Genomic DNA, 19,798 nt, shown 5'->3' on the forward strand with positions numbered 1-19,798 from the left:
TTATTTTCCCCAAAAGAGGTTCCGTCAGATCCTTTTACAATCTGCTTTGCGAAGCAAAAATCACATCTCGTACCCAGAGTCCTCAGGCTCTTCGGCCAGGACTCTGGGTTCGAGATTGCTGCCATCAATCAATTTTCGAAATGTCACATGTTTAAAGCCGCCATGCCTCGAAGGGTATGACCAAAATCTGCGATTTTCCCTACCCTGAGAGATTTACTGAGTTGCAGCGCCTTTCGTTATCGATCTATATACATAAGAAGACGGAGGGTCGGGCTTGAATTCTAATTTCAAGAGGAACGAGCGAAAAACATTCTGAAATATATTATGTCCATTTTAGCGGCTTGCTGGTAGCATGTAGCCTTAGCTAGGTAGCATGTGGCTTCAGAGATATCCTTTCAATCCATTTTGCAACACGTACAAAAAGGCTAGACTTTGCCTTCACAGAATAGGTGGTGCATGGGGGTAAAAGATGGACTGAGTGGAGATCAGGAATAAACATTTTTCTTACGCTTTTTGCTGGCCGCGGTTACATCGACAATCGCTCGACAATAAATAAACGGCTGTTTATTTAAAAATATATTTAGTTATTGTTGTTGTCTGTTGTTGTTAACTCAGATCGGAGAAGCAAACACATATCAGGGGCCTAGCGTCCATATACGCACGTACGCCCGTGCGTAGTGACGGTACAGCTGAGATCTGAGAAAAAAAATTTTCTCATTAAATTTGCTGGGTAATAATTTCATATTTTCACACTATACTGGCGTTTTTTATTAGAATTCCCATTATCCAAGCATTAATCATTCAGTGCTGGCCACTAATAACTATTTTGATGTGATGACGGACGAAAGATTAAGCTCCCTAGCAATCCTTCGTATACACAAACATTAGAACGTGGATATTGACAGGTTGGTAACGGAATTTGCCCGTCTTAAAGGGTCGACGCCTCGCACTTTGTGTCTTCACTGTTTTTATATTTTTTTTCTTTTCGGCACACTGTAGCTTACAGAAAACAATAGGGAAATGGTTAAAATAAACAACTTTCTACTGCATTTTTGCCGCATTATTTATTGAAAATGCCCCGCAGAACAACCGGGAGATGGCATTTCTGAGACCCTAAATTTCAAAATTTTCTTTGGGGAGCATGCCCCCAGACCCCCCTAGTTGTAAGCGCCAAAGGCGCTTACGAAAAATTTATTCTCGTCTCGTGCGCCCCTGATCATATGCCGGCAACAAGTGGTCACAAGTGATGATCGTAAGTCCGCATTCTTGGGATTATCGGGATAAGGGACTTTTGAGAAAAAAGTTATAGGGATACGTGATATTGGAAAAAGATAAATTAACCATATCCATCACTTACAGAAACAACTTACATTACATATTTTGAGAATCCGGAAACCAGTGCATCTCAGCTACTGTAGCTGATCCTTTTTCTTCTGATCGAAGACTGAAAACGTGGCTTCGGTTAACAATGACTCAAAGGAGGTTTCAGCAATCTGACAGCACTATATGCACTGTAGTTAATTTTTTTGTAACGACAATCGTAAACGAAACTTCGGTACCTTCAATGAATCAGACATGAAATGTCCCGATGATTATCAGCTGCTGTTGATAAAGTCTAAAGAACACCGAGTGCTGGGGTTAGCTTAATTAAGTACTTTATTCATTTAATCATTCTTTCAAAGATTTATCTTAGTCGGCCTGTTGTGTTCCGTCAAAAGTAAGAGCCAGAGTGAAGCATTGATTTGTTATTTCAAAAGAAAAGGAAACATAATCTAGTGGATACCATAAGAACGTTACATCAGTGTTGATAGTTTTAGATGCATTTCTAGTCAATTCTGAAGACTTAACTTTTAAATTCTTCCAGGGGTGCATGCCCCCAGACCTCACCGATAAGGCGTTTGAACTTGGAATCAAACCGATCTCAACACATTTTGATTAAAAGGGAAAAAATCTCTCAGAAAAGTACATGGGAGAGCATGCCTTAGGTCTTAGGTCTTTGTGTATATTTAGCGACCAACGGGAGTTGTTTCGCCTGTTAATTTTTTTTTTTTTTTTTTGAAAATATCAAAACTGAATTGTCAGAAGTGGAAGGGGTCGAAAAGGTGACAGAAGTGGGAAGACTGCCCCCTACCCTACCCCCATTCCTCCACTAAGTACAGCCACCAGATCTGGAAGAAGGCCAGGAAGACCCACCCTAACATCTTTTGTATTCTACTGACTGAACAGTTGACATTTGTCGGTGTTCGTTTCCACAAGTGATGTCGGTGTTCTCTTACGACAACTGATCCCTACTGTAAATTTTCCTTTGATCAATGAAACTTAACAGGGCTGAGCACTGCCTTAGAGGTTTATTTTGAGAGAAAGGAGAGATGGTATACAGGCTATTTTTGTTGTTATAAGGCAATTAATTTAAACGTTTTTGTTATCGGGGAATGACGTTATCAGCTTAGGGGATACGGGATATTTAATAAAAGAAAAAATTTAAGGATTACGGGATACCAATACAATACACCCCCCCCCCCCCCCCCCAAATAGGGCCTCACTGGTTTATCTTTGTCACGCCGGTTGGTCTGCTTTGCTAATGCCTGGCATTTGGACAAGTGAAACTATCATCTAATCGATTTTCAGGCTATTAACCCTTTAACATTGTTTTGTTTTAATCTATGGTTCGCCGACGAACGATCATTTTGCTCGCTCGGTAGAGGTAGAGAATAGCCTATATCAGATAACAAAAAATGCCAGATACAACGTTTGATAGAAGTAGCTTCTGGCAGTGGTCAGTTAAAAGAAATAGTTTTCACGTTCTTTGATAATTTCTGGTAAACTTTGTATTCTCAAGGCAGTTTAATTCAAGACAAATAGGTTAAAATGCGACATGTTCATATCTGCCTGCGAAAAAAATCATTCACTGCATCGACATCGTTTTGGAGATCAGTGATCGGCTTTAGGACTGATCTTTTCGGATCTCCTTTCCTCCATCTCAACGAATGCTTGATCAAATTTAGGACATTTTTTTTTTTGGATATTAGATCAATGACACGCTGAAAAATGAAGAACTCTCTTTCATTTCTTATTGCTTAATCCCATGAAACTTTCTGACCATGTTTGTAGCCGTTTTTGTCTATCTTTGATGTCCAGAGCGCGTCCTTCCCGTGCAAAGCCTTTTAGCTGATCGCAGGTCTTGTCTGAGTCATGTGGGCGACTAACATGACAAAATCTGTTTGCAAACGCTGTTTTGTTGTTCGACTTATCATTCAATGAACCTGGCAAACATGATACATCTGAAAGATTTGCTTGGATTTGAATAGGGTGCCGGGCGATCCTGTGAGGATGTCTGTCTTGCTGTATAAATACCAACCAATAAAACACTTCACAAATATACAGTAAACTGCGTTACAAAAATGACTAACGGAAATCTAGATAGATAAATATTAATAATGGCGTGCAAGAAATCTTTAAAGTTGAAATCTTGTAAAATTACTATAACTGAAAAAATATATAGATATCTAATAAACTTCTCCATTACAGTCCTTAATTGGTAACATGTTCATACGCTTTTCTGCCTTCAATAGAACGCAATTTTAACTTGATAGAATTGGCCATCTGCCCTTGATTTTCTAATTACATGCAGTATTCTTCCATTAACAGCCTGTGCTATTTATACATTCAAATGTTTTGTTTTATGAACAGAGTTGATGAGATAATTTGGCTACCGTAAAGAGATTGCTTGAATCTGTTGATGAAACATTCGTTTCCACTCCCCACCAACGCAGCCCAACAGTTTCTTTAGAAACTAACCCCCTTTATCCATGTGCAAAACACAATCGAACTACATTTGTTTCGTTACCGTAAATGCTATATTTTGTAGAGGGAAACTGCGAATTTACTTAAAATTGTTTCATTGGTAAAAACTGATGAAGTAATTAATCATTAATTATCGAATGTTGTTATAATTAATTATATTTATTATCAATTCAGTATTAATATATTCTATCAAGGGTTTCTTTTTCTGAAGGAATCAATTACTCTAGACTACTTACAATGCTTGTTGTCTTTGTAACTGATGTAAGACAATGTTTATGACTCCGAGCTGAACATTAACACCACACTCTAGGAATAAAGGGATACCGTTCGCGCTATTTATGGCACAGTTAAGCCCAACTGAAATTGTCTTAAAAGAAGTTAACATTACAATCCTAATTAAAATTGTTCACAGTCATAAAAGCTGCTTGGCACAAAATGGATAGGGCGGGGGATAAAAAAATTAAGAAAAAATGGCTATGCTTACAGCTTAATGGCATCAGTTTAGCTTCCAAACATTCCATGATTTTATCAGCAGGAAACTGAGGAGAAGTCTCCTTTAGATGGAACATTTTGTTTTTAGATACTAATTTACCGTAGATTTAGTCTACAATAAACATCACGGTATTGGCCAGAGGTCCAAATCCACTTTGCCTTGCTTGCTATACCATTGATAAATCTCCAAGGTGAGTCACCGTGATTTGCAACCACAACTGCAAGAGGCCACTGCTGGTCATCGAAATCCGGGGAATTCCAACCAGGAGACAAAGTGCTGTTGCATTTCCAGCTTTCATTGGTTACCAGTCCGTTGCTGAAGGAACCGAGTATACCAAACCCTCCTCCCCAGTGCTGCCCTGCCACTGAAATAACTCGGGTGTCTCCTGGTATCAGATAGGTCTCCGGACGATTCCACATCCTGTTATCTTTACCGAGGCTCCTACCATCAGCAAACATTTCCATAGTGTTGTCACAAGTAAATGTTGCCTTGAAATCTAATGAACCAAATTAATACTCTGGAAATAAATTAAAGCCATGTCAGTTATATTATGTTATGTTATGTTATGTTATGTTATGTTATGTTATGTTATGTTATGTTACGTTACGTTACGTTACGTTACGTTACGTTACGTTATGTTATGTTATGTTATGTTATGTTATGTTAGGTTAGGTTAGGTTAGGTTACGTTACGTTACGTTACGTTACGTTACGTTATGTTATGTTATGTTATGTTATGTTGTTATTCATCTATAGAGAATAGCATCTAATTTTGTTGTTACCTGCTGTCCCACATCTTTCCCCTGTAAATCCTGGTGGACAACTGCAGTTGAAGCCATTGACTCGATCAGTGCATGTGCCATTGTTGAGACAAGGATTGCTCTTGCACTCGTTAACATCTGCGGTAAGAATCAGCTTAATGCACTCTTGGACATGTACTTACTGTCTAGAATTGTTTAAATATTTTAACAAACATGACTAAATTGAATTCCATAGTTACAATATCAGGGAAGCCTTTAATACGCCGGTCCACATCCCTTTCTGTACAACTAACTACATTTAAGGACGGTGCTTCCTTTTCCTTCTACGCGCACGTTTTGCGCATCTAGGGCCGGGATGATCGAAGAAACTCTCATTTCTTTAGAATGGTTCTACAAATCCAGAATTATTTCTGAGCGGCTTATGACTAATGGCAAAAGAAGATCTTAGAAAGGGGAAAAAGTAAAACGAAATTAAAACTGGAAACGTCCATTTCAACAAAACAAAACGTAAATGAATAGAAAGTTGAATTTTCAAAAGTGGATACAGACACCGAAAAATACGTCCGTCTAACAGTCCAGTGAGTTGATAGCTAGAATAACAAGCAAAAAACATAAAGAAAGTTTCTTACTAGCTCCTGCTGCAATAACACATTCAATGCAACACCTGGCAGGTGCCAAGAACTGTAACCTCACGAAAATACATTCTGGGAAAGTTCCTTACTTGTTTGGCAGTTTTTCCCGGTGAAGCCTTCCTTACAAATGCTTTCCGATGGCTATAAGGGGACGTTGAAGAGAAAATTGACCAGTTATTGCAATGGTACAGCCGTAGATAACCCTAACTAATCGAAGAAGCTATGGCGGAAAACATTTAAGAGATTTCAAATACAAGACAACAACTAAATCAATTAACCGTGTTAAAAACACTTGGATATTTGTACAGGAAAATCTTTCTTTTTTGCTTGCTTAACGTTTTGATTTCTGAAACTAGTTTTACGTATAACATGTAATCTGTTTTTACGCCCAGCGAGAGTTCTTCTCTGATTAAACAGTATTGTTATTGCATTGTCGTAAATGAATTGTAAATTCCCCTTACCGGAATACTGAAGTGATGAAAAAACTGGTTAAAGGCAAACTTATCCGAGTTGTTGTACTTATCCAATGGTAGCAGTTCGCATAACAGTTTTCCATTAGTGTCAGGAAATGCAGCCAAGTTATAAGAAAAGCAAGAAGAGCTTTCCAAACAGGCAAACCCACACTCACTTTCGTCTTCAATTAGATCCGTGGCAAGGCTGGTGATGTTTAGATAGAAAAACTTGTTCACCCGAAAGTTGTGATAAGCCAGAGTAGCCTCAGAGGATCCTTGGCTGAAAGCTTCATAAAACACACCCAGCAAAAGGGAAATAAGTGCTTTAGTGAAAAAAATATCATAATAAAATGTAGACTGATGAAAACTTGATTTTTAGATCAAGGTTTTAAAAGTCGTAAGATAGTAAAATGCCAAGCAGCGAGTAATCTTACTTTTAAAACCAATCACAAACGTGCCGAACATCGCCATTGTACAAACAGGATAACTTTTTAGAAGCACTGGAAAGACAGTTATCATTTTTCCCTGTCGCGGTTTGAGTTTCGTTGATAAAAATCTCTCTGTATATGCTAAACGTTCTATATAATTCAGATGCGACAAAAGTTTAGCGCTTAACTTGATTTTTGCTTTCGAAACATTTTTCGCCTTTAATTAATGACGGAAACGACTCAGGATATAAGAATTGTTAAACAATGAAAATACGAACAATGAAGAAACTCGCACTTGTGCTAATTTACCTTTGGATTTCTTGAGTTTATTTATCGTTTAGTGTTGGGAAGTGATGCAATAAGTGTTTTATTTGTGGTGAATATTCGAATCAAAGGGATAAAATATTTAAACTGAAGTTCAACAGGTTTACCTTTTTATTTATATTTTAGTTTAGTACTGATCTATCAAACGTTGTTTTCTCTTGGTTTAAATTTGGTGTAAGCAGGTGTTCTGCTTTGCACTTTTTCTCAGGAAACTAATCTTTCCGTCAAGTATTCTTGAAATTGGTTTTCCCCAGATAACAATAGATTGTTTAAATTGAATCCTGCCTTATTTCACTGCATTCGACCTTCAAGTTAACCTTTCGCCGGTACTGGCCTGGAATTGGCTATTCTTCCAATTTTTATCATTTTTGGTAGGGTTTCACTGTGTTTCTTACCGATATTCTACCAGCCGATATTTTTCTAATTAAAGTCATTTCCCTTGAAGTTGACTATCAATGTAAATACTTTTGTTCTATGACCACGCATTTTTAATTACGCAACTGAAACTTGTAAACATGCACTCTGTAATTTATGGAAATACGCAAAAACTGGTAGTACCGCCTTTCTTTTTTTTTTTTTTTTTTTTTTTTTTTTGCAACAACAACGATGGACACTGCTTGAGACTTCAACTTAACATTAAACAAACTTATGATTGTAAATGTACATGTTTTATTGCTGCAAATGTTCATTTCAATTTTTATGTTTCTCCTATTGCTTTATTTTGGTTGGACATGTCGAAGTACATAACGAAAACTTTGAGAGAAAAGTAATTTTCCTTGTCATATACAGGGAAGGAAATATTACAAATTCCGATACCAACCAATCATAAAAAGGCTTACGTTAGTCTACATTAGCAGTTGACGAGTGTTTGACAGAAGGTTGTCAATCATACTCCGGCCAATATAAAAACAATGTGAGAAGATCTTCAGTAGGAGACTTATCTGAACTAAGGGGTGAAGTAGATGTCGACTTGAAGTAAAGAGCTATTGAACAACCAACCGAGTGATTATTCCATTAACTGTTTACATCTAAGCTGATTCGTGGTTAGACGCCTAAAAGTCTATCTTACACAATGTGTCTAATTTCGGCAGTTGATTAATGCCTGAAAAGGAATACAACATCGTGCCTAATTGTCGACTTTAATTAAGGGGTAAGAATCTTCTCTGAGTTTATGGGCATGGGTTAAATTTTAGTATATATAACATTTATAATTTTCTCTCTAATGCTTTGGTAAGACCATATTTATAGCTCATATTTATACTGATTTAAAGCACATTTATAGTATTTATAGCACATATTTATAGTACATAGTTCGATTTCTCGCCCTCAACAATCGACTTGGTATACAGCCACCGTTACATTACATATGCATGTAGTCTTTGTTCAAAGGAAACAATAGGGATAACGAGAGAACGCCTTTAGATAACTATGCTTTGTTTAGGGTTTAAATTTCACTTTTTAGTACTTGTAGTGAAGAGCGAAATATATATATATTTTTATTTTATTTTAATTTTTTTTTTTTCGGTCTGCATACTAAGGAGTGAAGCACGTACATCCACGTATTTTACTTATGCTGGTTTTGTTGTTGTTGTTTTTTTATTGCTTTGTTTTTTGTTTTTTTGTTTTTTTTGTTTTTTTTCCTTTTCTTTTCTTTCTTTTTTTCTTCTGCGACGAAATAAAATCGAACAGTGCGTTCTAGGACTACTCATTTTCAACAAAAACACCAGCTAGCCATCATTTTCAGTTTATACATTTTTCTTAAGCTGTAAAATGTCATCCATATCACTCATCACACCGTGGGTCGGGGAGGCAAACTGACGCTCATTTTAGTAATCCTATGTTACTATGCTGCGGTCTTGCTACGTTGGCTTGAAGGTCTCATCCGAGAACGCAATTTAAAATAGTCTGAAAAGGAGGATGTCTAACCTCATTAGCATAGATTAGCATAAAAGACAAAACTAGCTTCAATGTAACGGTCACCATCAATTGAAAGATCCTGGCAAACCTTGTATTTTCTGGAAATTCGAGTGTGCAATTTTCAAGATTTCATGTTATGTTTATTTTATGATGTACTGTATCAACTCTCAACTCCAGCCAGCCATATATTCTTTACAAATTTTAGAGTTTTTGAAAACTGATTTCTCTGATAGTATTCAACATCTGATAGTATTCATCATCACATCAATGCAGTGCGACCACCTCTCACAAGCGACCACCTATCTAAAACACCAATTTTTTTCCCATTCAAAGCCCAATAGTTGGAACCTCTAGTAAACGACCACAGCTGACCACCTCTCACAAGCGACGCCGACCACTTTTTGACGTGATGGCATTATACCTTTTCGTTGTTTTTAACCTCATGTAAGCGACCACTTGACTCATGGTCTGATCTCCATGCCTACTGTATGTACTACGCTACTCAAAAATTTAAGTGGTCGCTTACGGGAGGTTCAACTGTGTTTACACTGACTACTAAGAATGACGTTCTCTCCACTAGAACTGAAATAATCAACCAAAGATCTCGGTGTGATTTTGGACTCGAACTTGACATTTGATGATCATATTAAGACCACAGTATCGGAATGTATCACACGCCTTGCGCAAATTAGTCGTGTCAAACACTGTCTTGAAAGAACGTCGTTGTTAACCGTGATAAACGCCTTAGTTTTCAGTAAGTTGTACTACTGCTCGAACGTCTGAGCAAATACCACAGAAAAAAATATACGGAAATTGCAGGCTGTGTAGAACTTCGCTTGTCGAATCGTTAGTGGTGCGAGAAAGTACGATCATGTAACTCCCCACTTAAAAAATTTGTCTTGGTTGTAAACCCGTTAAGGACCATCTATACTACCGCCAAGCTACCATGGCTTTTAAATGCATTTCCTGACACGCCCCGAATATCTGACGTCACAATTCATTACCCGCGAGCAAGTTACCAAGCGTACAACTAGGAGTGGCCAAAAGCTTGATGTACCTCTTTTTAAAACAGCCTCAGGACAAAGAACATTTTATTACAGAACTGTTGGACTTTGGAACAATTTAGACCCCCTTTTAAAATTAAGCCGTTCGGTTCAAGTTTTTAAACGTATCTTAAAGAATAAGCTTTTGGACAATTTTGTAAATACTCCCTGAACTTTATTTATTTTTAGTATTTTTCTCGATTATAAAGTTTAGATAATGTTGTGAATATTTTCTTAAATTTAATTAATTTTGATTGTGTAGTTATTAGTAACTTTAGTATTTAAATAATTGTTCCTGAAAAGCCCCATTGGGGAGGTAACAATAAAGTATGCATGTATTATGAGTCTTTAGAGGAACAAAGTCATGTTTCTAACTATAGAAAGTGTTCTCAGAGTTCAACCCGCGTTACGTACCAAAAGGAAACTTTGGAGAGCTGTCAAGACGAACAGGACAGACTTAGTTTGCTTCTTTTTGCTTCTCATTGTGGATGAAAGGCCCGGGGGGGGTACTTCCCTATATAAGGTATATAGGTATGTGCCGCCCCAAAGGGTATGGTTTTTGAGCCGTTTTGGTCTGAAAACGGGTATAGATTTTGACAATTACGGTCTGAAATCGGGTCGGGTTTTTGGGGAGGGGAACATTTACGAACGGCTTACAAACATATTTTTCTTCTCAGTACGTAACTGGAACGACTAACTGATAGCGAGAAAAAGAAATAGATAAACTATGTCATTCCAGCTTACTTTTACTCCTTGCGTCAACTTCCGTTCGGCACTGATGCATTATTATCTGGTCTGAAAACGGGTATGAATTTTAGAGGTCAGGTCTGAAAACGGGTGTGGAAAATGGCATGTTTAGGTCTGAAATAGGGTCGGGATTTGAAGACCCGGGCGGCACACCCCCACCAAGAATTCTGGGGAATACCCCCCCCGGGATGAAAGGTTCCAGTTCGATGATGTAATTCCTTTTTACTTTCTGGGCGATTAATTATTAAACAGCTACAGTGTTAGTCACATCAGATGGGACAGATCTTGCCACCCTGCCCTCTCAATATTGGTTCACAAGATTGACTAGAAAAATTCCTAAAAACAACATTGAGAGGGGGGAGGGGAGCAGGAGAGGGACATTTTCGGCTTGGTTGTGAAGTGTCTCAACTAAACTTGACTAAGACTGTAGGTCCTACTGGTTTGACTGGGAAATCTGAAAGAACTAACTTCAATTAGCATTCATTGCGATTATGTTTACCCCTGAAGCCATAAGCTTTGTCTGCACTGCTGGAAGGAAGAACAGGGCTTATATCTTGACAACATCCTCTCTTGATTTACGATGTAAATTTTAATTCATTTTTTATAATTTTTTAGAAATTTTAGAATTTAGTTAGGTGTCCACTATTAGTAGAGGGGACTTCTCCCCTCAGCTACATTTCTTGACACGTTAATAAAGTTATTATTATTATTATTATTATTATTATTATTATTATTATTATTATTATTATTATTATTGACCTTGATTAAGCATAATGTGTGCCAAACCTTTGGTTATCGCACTCTGATTGGCTGCTCAAATCCTCAGATAGGATTTGCTATTCACTCAGCTACTTATTCACTCCCCAAGCGCGAGTTTTTTTCGAAATTGCTAACACATAAATTAGCTTATATTGGGACTGGCTATCCTTAAGAAGTATGTTAGGAGCTCTAATGACTTAGGATTCTTTCATGAATATCCTTCCAATACCGTTTTACTCGCATCGGTTCGAAGTGCGAACAACTGATTTTTTTATCAAAAGAAAAGGTTCTGGAAAGATCCTATTTGTTTTAGAAAAGGAAAACATCTCTTCAGTTGATGATGATTTGAAATCCATGTCATATTTTTCATACTAACTATTAAAAGCGTAGTTTTGATGTCAAGCTGTTCAGTCCACTGGGTGCAAAGGAAGTTAATAGAGATGGACAAAGACATACCCTCATTATTTTTTATTTGATTTTAGTTTATATTTCCACACAGCTGTTTCAAAAAAATAAAAGTTTATCATGTTATCCAACGTCATACGTCCAATTCGATGACACAAAGTTAGACTGCCATAAGCAATGAATGTTTCATTTCCAACTCTAAATAGAAGAAAAAAATTGTCATTAGAAAATAAAACAGACAACAGAAACTCCTACATGTGGAAAAAAAAAACATAGTCCAAGTCACTTTAAATGAAAGATTCTTTTGAGGGTTGAAAAGTCGACTACCAAGTAATGACAGGGACAACACATCAATCATAAGATCAGTTGTTTTCGCATTTCACAATTTTAACTTACATCAAATTTCTCTCATATACATGTATACCACTCATCGACATTCCAATCCTAGCAGTGTGCAGAATGTGTGTCATATGAATCTAGTTCAATGGCCCAGCCAAACTTCCACAAGTCTCCTGTAGCTCAGTAGTAGAGCATCCGAACTAGTAATCTGACTGAAAAATTCATATATCATTTATTCACCAGGCTAAAGGAAATACTGAAATCTCATTTCTTTCACAATTTAAACTTAATATTTGCAATTTTCAGTATTTCAAACAATACAGCATTCAAAGATGAGTAAAAGCTGATGACAAAAACCGACATTTTTGGTGTTATCAGGAAACTATTGTCAAAGCAATAGATTTAAGTGACTAAGAATATGCAACGCTTCAATCGTTAGTTTTTTACTAGTCTTTGCATTATTTAATCGTTTTTGATAAGGATAAGGTATTCATCCGCAAAAGTTAATATTTTTATCCTCCTTTCTGGGCTATTAGATATTTACCTCTACTGGTCATGTTAGGGTATGTGCGTAAAACAGAGTTCACAAATTCTAAGTGAAGAAGGAAAAAGACCTTTGCTTAGCTCAGTGCTAATATCTCCAGATTTAAGAGTTATAGGGAAGCGTAAACTTGTTCAACTTGTTGTTATTTTATGAGAAACATCATTAGGTGACTTACCTCGCCCATCAGTCCTAGATAAGGAGTCTTTGAATTGGGATCTTCCATCATATCCCTCGCACCACTCTCCCCATGGTTGACATCGGCAATAGCACCATTCGGGTCCTCAGCGTAACCGGATACTGCAACACAATGATATTTCATTTAGACTTACTTGGGATTTGTTTCAGTTGTTTTCAAGTTTTCATAAACCTTCACTCGCCGTTTTTCCCTCACCCACTAAAGTAATTGTTCTTAAACTCCACCGTTCCACAGAGAGGCACACATTGATGCTATGGAACTCAGGTACAGCTTGAATAGAATACACTCTGCTTTGCCTTCTCTGGCCCACGAAGTCTTCATAAACATTCTTCATGAAGAAAATATAAATTCTTCATCCAAGGGATATGTGAGGCGTCCATATTGGGTTTCCATCTTGAAATAATCCTATAAGTACCTTGATCTCATTAGAGACAACTCCCATGAAACCTTTCGCCGTCTCTCCCCAACACCCGTGGAAGTACAAGTCCACTTTTATTTTACGACGTTGGTTTTGTCCTTCTTAGGTAATTGATTGCTGATATCCAAAATTCCTCAGATCGTTAATTACATTAGTCATACTAACGTTCGTCTCCCATCTCTACCGGCTTTGCTTCCATTATTACTGGGAAAAGGACCAACAGGATACACAAGATGGTTTTCTTGGGAGCCATCCTTGCTTCTGGTGAGAGTCGACAACAGTTTTAACAGGTGAAAGCGTAACATTCATGGTAGGGAAAGAGAACCCTAATGTAGGCATTATGCTACTCTTTAATAGGTATTAACTTTACTACAGCCACAAAGATGTAAAGTTATGCTTATCTGTTTGCTATAAAAGGAAGATTATAGCCAATTTACATTGCCTTTTTTAACCCCTGCCTTTTTATACTATGGACAGTACAAATTTTTCTTTTTTCCTTTTTTTTTTTTTTTACGGTAAGCTTTGTACTTTGCTTGAATTTTCTACATCGAAAAGGTTTTATGTGAAAATTTCAACGCTAAAATCAATTTCCACTTACAATTGACCGAAAACTAACCACCCACACCTAGCCTCCCTAAAAACGACTGCGTGGAACGCTAACCCGAAAACTGAATTGTAAAGAAGCATGAAAGCCTATAAGTTAATAAACATTTGAGGAAAGGGGTTTGAATCACTCCAGGAGCTCACATAAATACTTTGCGGCGTATTCTTGGTTCAAGGTCTTCAAACGAAACTGGCATGAAGCCAGTGAAACAAGATTAACACGGATTTGAAAAGAGGTAAGCCTATACGTTTCATAGGCGTGGGACTCCGGACAAAAGTAGGGATTCACCATGTCCCTGTTTGAAATGAACAGTATATGAGCTAATTGAATGTCTCAACTTACCAGATAGAAAACAGAAATCAATCCTTACAAGCTGTTGGTTCAGGCACTGAATAACAGAGAAAATGAATTAACGACATATTATTGTATTTCACATCCTTACTTTGTGTTTTTTTAGGTAAATGAGAATTGGCAGCTTCAGGCAGCTGAGAACATTAACAGAATTGAGAATGAGAAGAACTTTCTTTATTTCGCACGACATGTTATTCTACAAAATTATTGTAATACTAGGAGAAATTTCAAACGAAAAAACCTTTAATTATACATCGTCTCAAATACTAAAATGCTTTAAGTTTAATCGAAACGATTTTCCCTCCAAAATGCACTTGAGAACTTTCTCACTTGAGTATGCAATGATAACAGATTGAAAGGAGTTTGCCCAGCTGTGTAATAATGCCTTGCTTTTGGACACGATAGCATTCTTTCAAAAGATCACGTCCAATCTTATTGTTAATATTAGCATTTTTCTGACTACCAAGCATTAATACTTTATTTTTACTTTTCACTGGTCTTACTTTCAATACATACTGCTTCTTCTAAAAAAACATAATGCTGTAATGCTGGATTGCCGTTCTGGGCCTAGTTGCTCGAAGCATGGTTCGCGCTAACCTGGGTTAAATGCCATGACAACCTATAGGTTTGAATACCTCTTAAACAATGGTTAGCGCTAACCATACTTCGAGCAACTCAGCCCAGAGCGATAATTGTTAATGCATCAAATGTTAACTTTCGTTTAGCTTAGAGATATCAAAATAATTTGAGACAAAGTGTAGTTAATTAAAGCAACCGCTCCTGAAAGTCATTTTCACCTTATTTTCATTACAATGATCACAAAAAATGTTCGGAGAATAAACTTTTGGACGGAAAAGATGTCCGAAAAATTTTCTGTCTGAATGAAAACATAATCCGAACATTTTGCCGTGCGAATACCTTTCATTTCGGTAAGTGCGTGAATATCTCCAATTAAAGAATTTTGTGAGAAGTAAAGCTTACGAGAATGCTCAACAGTGTGATTCTTTGCTGAAGAGATTTCAAAATGAGTGTTTAAAAATTTTCTTCGCGTACTGATATCGAAGGTAAAATTTACAACCATGTATTACTAAGTTTTTAAGCAATGTCCACTTAGTGTGTCGTTTTTTGCTCAGAATATACCCTGTAGATTGTTGTGTTCGAACTGTGTTAAATAAATTTAGCATTATTTACACCGTTAGGTCCTCTGGGAATGGTTAGTCGAAAATTTCCACTCCGAAATATGCCAATTTGCAGGTGCCTTTTTTTGACTTCATATACTATGGCAGTGATTTTTTTTCACGGTAACTAAAGCGTTGTCCATTCCTTGGTTTTTGTACATCGAAAAGGTTTTTTGTGAAACTTTCAACGCCAAAATTTCCACTTACAATTGACTGAAAACTAGCCTCCCACGCAGTCGTTTTTATCTTCCCCAAAAGCAACTGCGTGGAAAGCTTACCCGAAACCTAAATTGTAAAAACCCATGAAAGCCCATAAGTTAATAAACATTTAGGGAAAAGGGGTTTAAATCACACCACTCACTTTTCACTGGTCTTACTTTCAACAAATACTGCTTCTTCTTTCCGATCACATAAAGATAGTAACCACTCTTAAGTTGATTTCTAAAAAAAAATGCTGCAATGCTGGATTGTCGTTCTGAGCGATAATTGCCAATGTGGTAAATGTTAACTTTTGTTAGAGATATTTGAGTTTATTGAAAGAAAGTGTAGTTATGAAAGCAATAATTGCTCTTGGAAGTCCTTTTACCTTATTTTCATTACTTGTTTGGACGAATAAACTTTCGGACGGACAAGATCTCCGTAAAGCTTTCCGTTCGAACATTTTATCTTCAAAATACCTTTTTAGGTACGTAAGTGCGTAGATAACTCCAATTCAACGAATCTTGCAACAAGTAAGGCTTAAGAGAATGATCAACACGGTGCTATGGAAATTTCAAAATGCGTGTTTAAGAATTCTCTTAGAGTAATATCGAAGGTAAAATTTACAACCACGTATGACTTAGTTTCTTAGCGATGTTCACTTTATTATGTGTCGGTTTTTGCCTAGAATATACCATGAAGATTGTTGTATTCGAACTCTTTTCAAAAAATTTAACATTATTTACACCTTTAGGTCCTCTCGGAATGGTAAGTCCAAAATTTGCAGTTCGACACATGCCAATTTACAGTTGCCTTTTTTAACTCCATATACTATGGAAAGTACAAATTTTCTTTCTTTCTTTCTTTCTTTTTTTACGGTAAGCTTTGTTCTTTCCTTGGTTTTTGTTGCACATTGAAACCATGTTTTGTGAAAATTTCAATGGCAAAATTTCCGCTAACAATTGACTGAAAACTAGCCTCCCACCTAGTCGTTTCTAGCTTCCCTAAAAACGACTTAGCTAGTGGAAAGCTAACCGAAAACTGAATTGTAAAGAAGCATGGAAGCCCATAATTAATTAAGTTAACACACATTTAAGGAAAAGGGCTTTAAATCACTCCAGAGCAAGCGATTTGGCCAAATATAAGCTGATTTGGAGATCATATAAATACTTAACGGCGTAGTTGTTAAGACATATATATATGCGTTATTGACCAAGCTTGCATGTTCGGTCAAGATGGCTGGATATTGGCCAAGTTTTTTTTTTTTTTTTGCGTTTTTATGTCAAGGTCCATAAAAACGCAAAAAAAAGAACAAGGCCAATATCCAGCCATCTTGACCGAACAAGCTTGGTCAATAAAAGATTTATTATATGGCTTTATCTTCAAGTTAAAACAACAACAACAAAACAAAACAGAACATGAAACTGTTCTGCTCGGAAAGAAATTCTTCATAGCCGGCCGGTATAAGATTTATTTTCAGTACATTTTTGGATTAGCATGTAATCCTGGAAAACAAAGAATCCTAAATTATCTTAAGGCCCTAACTCCATAATGGATAAAAGGGAGTACACAATTATTGAGTACGAAAAATTTTGATTTTCGCAAGTGCTGGAAGATTTTAATAGAATCCAGCAAACTCGCCATTTTCAGCCGATCGTGCGGTGGCGTAAATAATAAACATTTTTACACGGTTTTCGATTCTTGAATGAATCAATGCATTTTGAAATTATATGCAAATATAAGACGAAAAATAAAGCGGGTAAATCAGAAAACTGGGCGAAACTTTGATATGATTTTGTTAATTACAACAAGCAAAACGCGGCTAAATTAAAAACGTGAGCTTCTTCGGCGAACTTGAGAAAAACACTTTTCTGAACTGCTCCAAACACTTAACGCAACTTTCACTACGCTATGATTTAAATACAGTCATTGCAAACCTAGAGAACTAATCAATTTTATTTAGTACCCGACTTGAGACAGTAACAACTCACACTCATTGTAGCTGAAACAAAATTTTCACTATACCAGGATGATTCCATTCTCTTTCCTTTCCTTAAGGTAAATGTTGACAGTTTGCCTAACGTTTTAGTTAGCATTTTAGCCCAGAACAACGAGAAAATCGAAGAAAAGATTGCATTGTTGCTCGGGATTAAACTTTCGATGCCAAGCGGACGGGCAACGGGTAATCCCGAGCGAGCAAGATAGCTCCATCTTGCCCGGTCGGGTAGCCAATCACAGCGCAGGATTTGGCTCATCTTTTCCGATAGTAGCGACCCTCGTTACTTTCGGAATTAGCAGCCTTTGGGGCTCGTTACTTTCGGGGAGTCGTTACTTTCGGGGGCTCGTTACTTTCGGGAAACAAAAACTAGGAAACAAAGCTAGCGCTAGCTCTTTTTTCCAAATTGAAAAATAATATGATATGATTCGCACAAGACTCAAACAACAGACAGAATAGCGACCGTTCTGACGCAAGAGTGCCAGACGACATTGGGGCTTGCACCTCCAGGCGCAACGAGCAAGATTCAGCCACTCGATGTTACATTCAATGCAGAATTTAAGAAGAGTGTTGGCAGACTCACTACGGAACATTCGGTCGCAAACCCAGAGCTATTTATGAGTGGAAAAGTAAGCGCTTGTGATCGGCGTTTGCTTTTCACGAAATGGGTTGGGTACGGAATGACAAGAAATCTCGCGTCTGCTAAAGGACACAGTTATCCGTTCATTTGTGAAATGTTGCCATGGTAGTAGGGACAGTGAAATAATCATCGATGGTCTACCAGACTACCGCATGAATGAATCAGCCGATGTAGAGGAAATCGATTTCTTCTCTGACTCAGGGGAAGAAAGTTAAACTCAGTGCCTTTAGTCCATGACAAACACTAATGCGTTTTATACTGCAGTATATAGAGTTTTCAATTTTAATTTGAAGAAACGTTCCTGTTGTTAATACGAACATTCACCAGTTTAGTTTTCACATTACGCCGTCAGTGAACTGATGTTAACGGGACGAATGATGTCAGCTTAAGGTTTCCCCTTGTTATAAAGTGCCTAATCGTGATATTGTGCATCAAAAATTTGACTATGGATTGGAAAAAAATAAAGGCATTCGGTATGTGTATAACGTAATTAGAAAAACTTGGTCTCGTTACTTTCGGGGGCTCGCTATTTTCGGGATTTATTATAAGCCACAAGTTTTGACTTTACCTTCGGCGGGTCGTCGGCGTTACTTTCGGCGGGTCGTTACTTTCGGAGAGTCGTTACCATCGGAACTTTACGGTAAACACTGTTCTTGGTTCAAGGTCTTCAAGAGAAAGTGGCATAGGCGTGGGACTTCCGTAGTAGAACGAAATAAAGTAGGGATTCACCATGCCCCTGTTTGAAATGCACAGTATATGAGCTAACTGAATGTCTCAACTTACCAGATAGAAAACAGAAATCAATCCTTACTGGCTGTTGTTTCAGGCACTGGATAACAGAGACAATAAATTACGACATATTATTGTATTTCACATCCTAACTTTGTATTCATAGGTAAATGAGAATTGGCAGCTTCGGGCAGCTGAGAACATTAACCGAATTGAGAATGAGAAGAACTTTTTTTTTTCGCACGACATGTAATTGTACAAAATGTGTGTAATACTGTAAGAAATTTCAAACGAAAAAAAACTTTTAGTTATACATCGTATCAAATACTAAAATGCTTTAAGTTTTAATCGAAACGATTTTCCCTCCAAAACGCACTTGAGAACTTTCTCTCTTGAGTATGCAAATATACCCGGGAAATATATCAGATCGAAAGGAGTTTGCTCAGCTGTGTAAAAATGCCAGTGGCTTTTGGACACGATAGCACTTCTTTCAATCTAATTGTTGATATTAGCATTTTTCTGACTCAAATAAAAGAATTTTGTGAGATATTAAGCTCACAAGAATGCTCAACAGTGTGATTCTATTTGCTGAGGAGATTCCAAAATGCGTGTTTAAAATTTTTTTTGAGTAATATCGAAGGTAAACTTTACAACCATGTATGACTAAGTTTTTAACATTAATGTTCACTCTATTTTATGTCGTTTTTAGCTCAGAATATTCCCTGTAGATTGTTGTGTTGTGTTAAATAAATTAAGTATTCAAAGAAATTACAACGTTATGCCCTCTCGGAATGCTTAGTCCAAAATTCCCAGAAAAAAGTCCGATATGTGCCAAGAAATC

General features: G+C 37.0%; 1 protein-coding gene and 1 long non-coding RNA gene across 4 annotated transcripts; both read right to left on the minus strand.

Annotated features, from left to right (window-relative positions):
- Positions 1-3,586: 3,586 nt before the first annotated feature.
- On the minus strand, positions 3,587-6,612 carry LOC146458673 (uncharacterized). Its single transcript, XM_085090502.1, has 4 exons — positions 6,576-6,612; positions 6,318-6,464; positions 5,079-5,234; positions 3,587-4,793 (listed from the first exon to the last, which is right to left on the minus strand). The coding sequence occupies exons 1-4, from the start codon at positions 6,610-6,612 to the stop codon at positions 4,393-4,395; spliced, it is 741 nt and encodes a 246-aa protein (XP_084946628.1). The 3' UTR covers positions 3,587-4,392.
- Positions 6,613-11,812: 5,200 nt separating this feature from the next.
- Positions 11,813-19,214, minus strand: LOC146458674 (uncharacterized). Of its 3 annotated transcripts, XR_014858148.1 has the most exons (6): positions 18,797-19,214; positions 14,208-14,253; positions 13,427-13,522; positions 12,823-12,944; positions 12,161-12,315; positions 11,813-11,962 (listed from the first exon to the last, which is right to left on the minus strand). It is a non-coding gene; the product is annotated as an uncharacterized LOC146458674 (long non-coding RNA). The 3 variants fall into 3 exon arrangements; XR_014858147.1 differs by lacking the exon at positions 12,161-12,315 and having other exon boundaries at positions 18,797-19,203; XR_014858149.1 differs by lacking the exons at positions 12,161-12,315; positions 14,208-14,253; positions 18,797-19,214 and having other exon boundaries at positions 13,427-13,693.
- Between the last annotated feature and the right edge of the window lie 584 nt (positions 19,215-19,798).

Source organism: Pavona decussata, unplaced genomic scaffold, assembly GCF_977016875.1.
Source record: "Pavona decussata unplaced genomic scaffold, jaPavDecu1.1 SCAFFOLD_232, whole genome shotgun sequence".
In the NCBI taxonomy this organism is placed as follows: domain Eukaryota; kingdom Metazoa; phylum Cnidaria; class Anthozoa; order Scleractinia; family Agariciidae; genus Pavona; species Pavona decussata.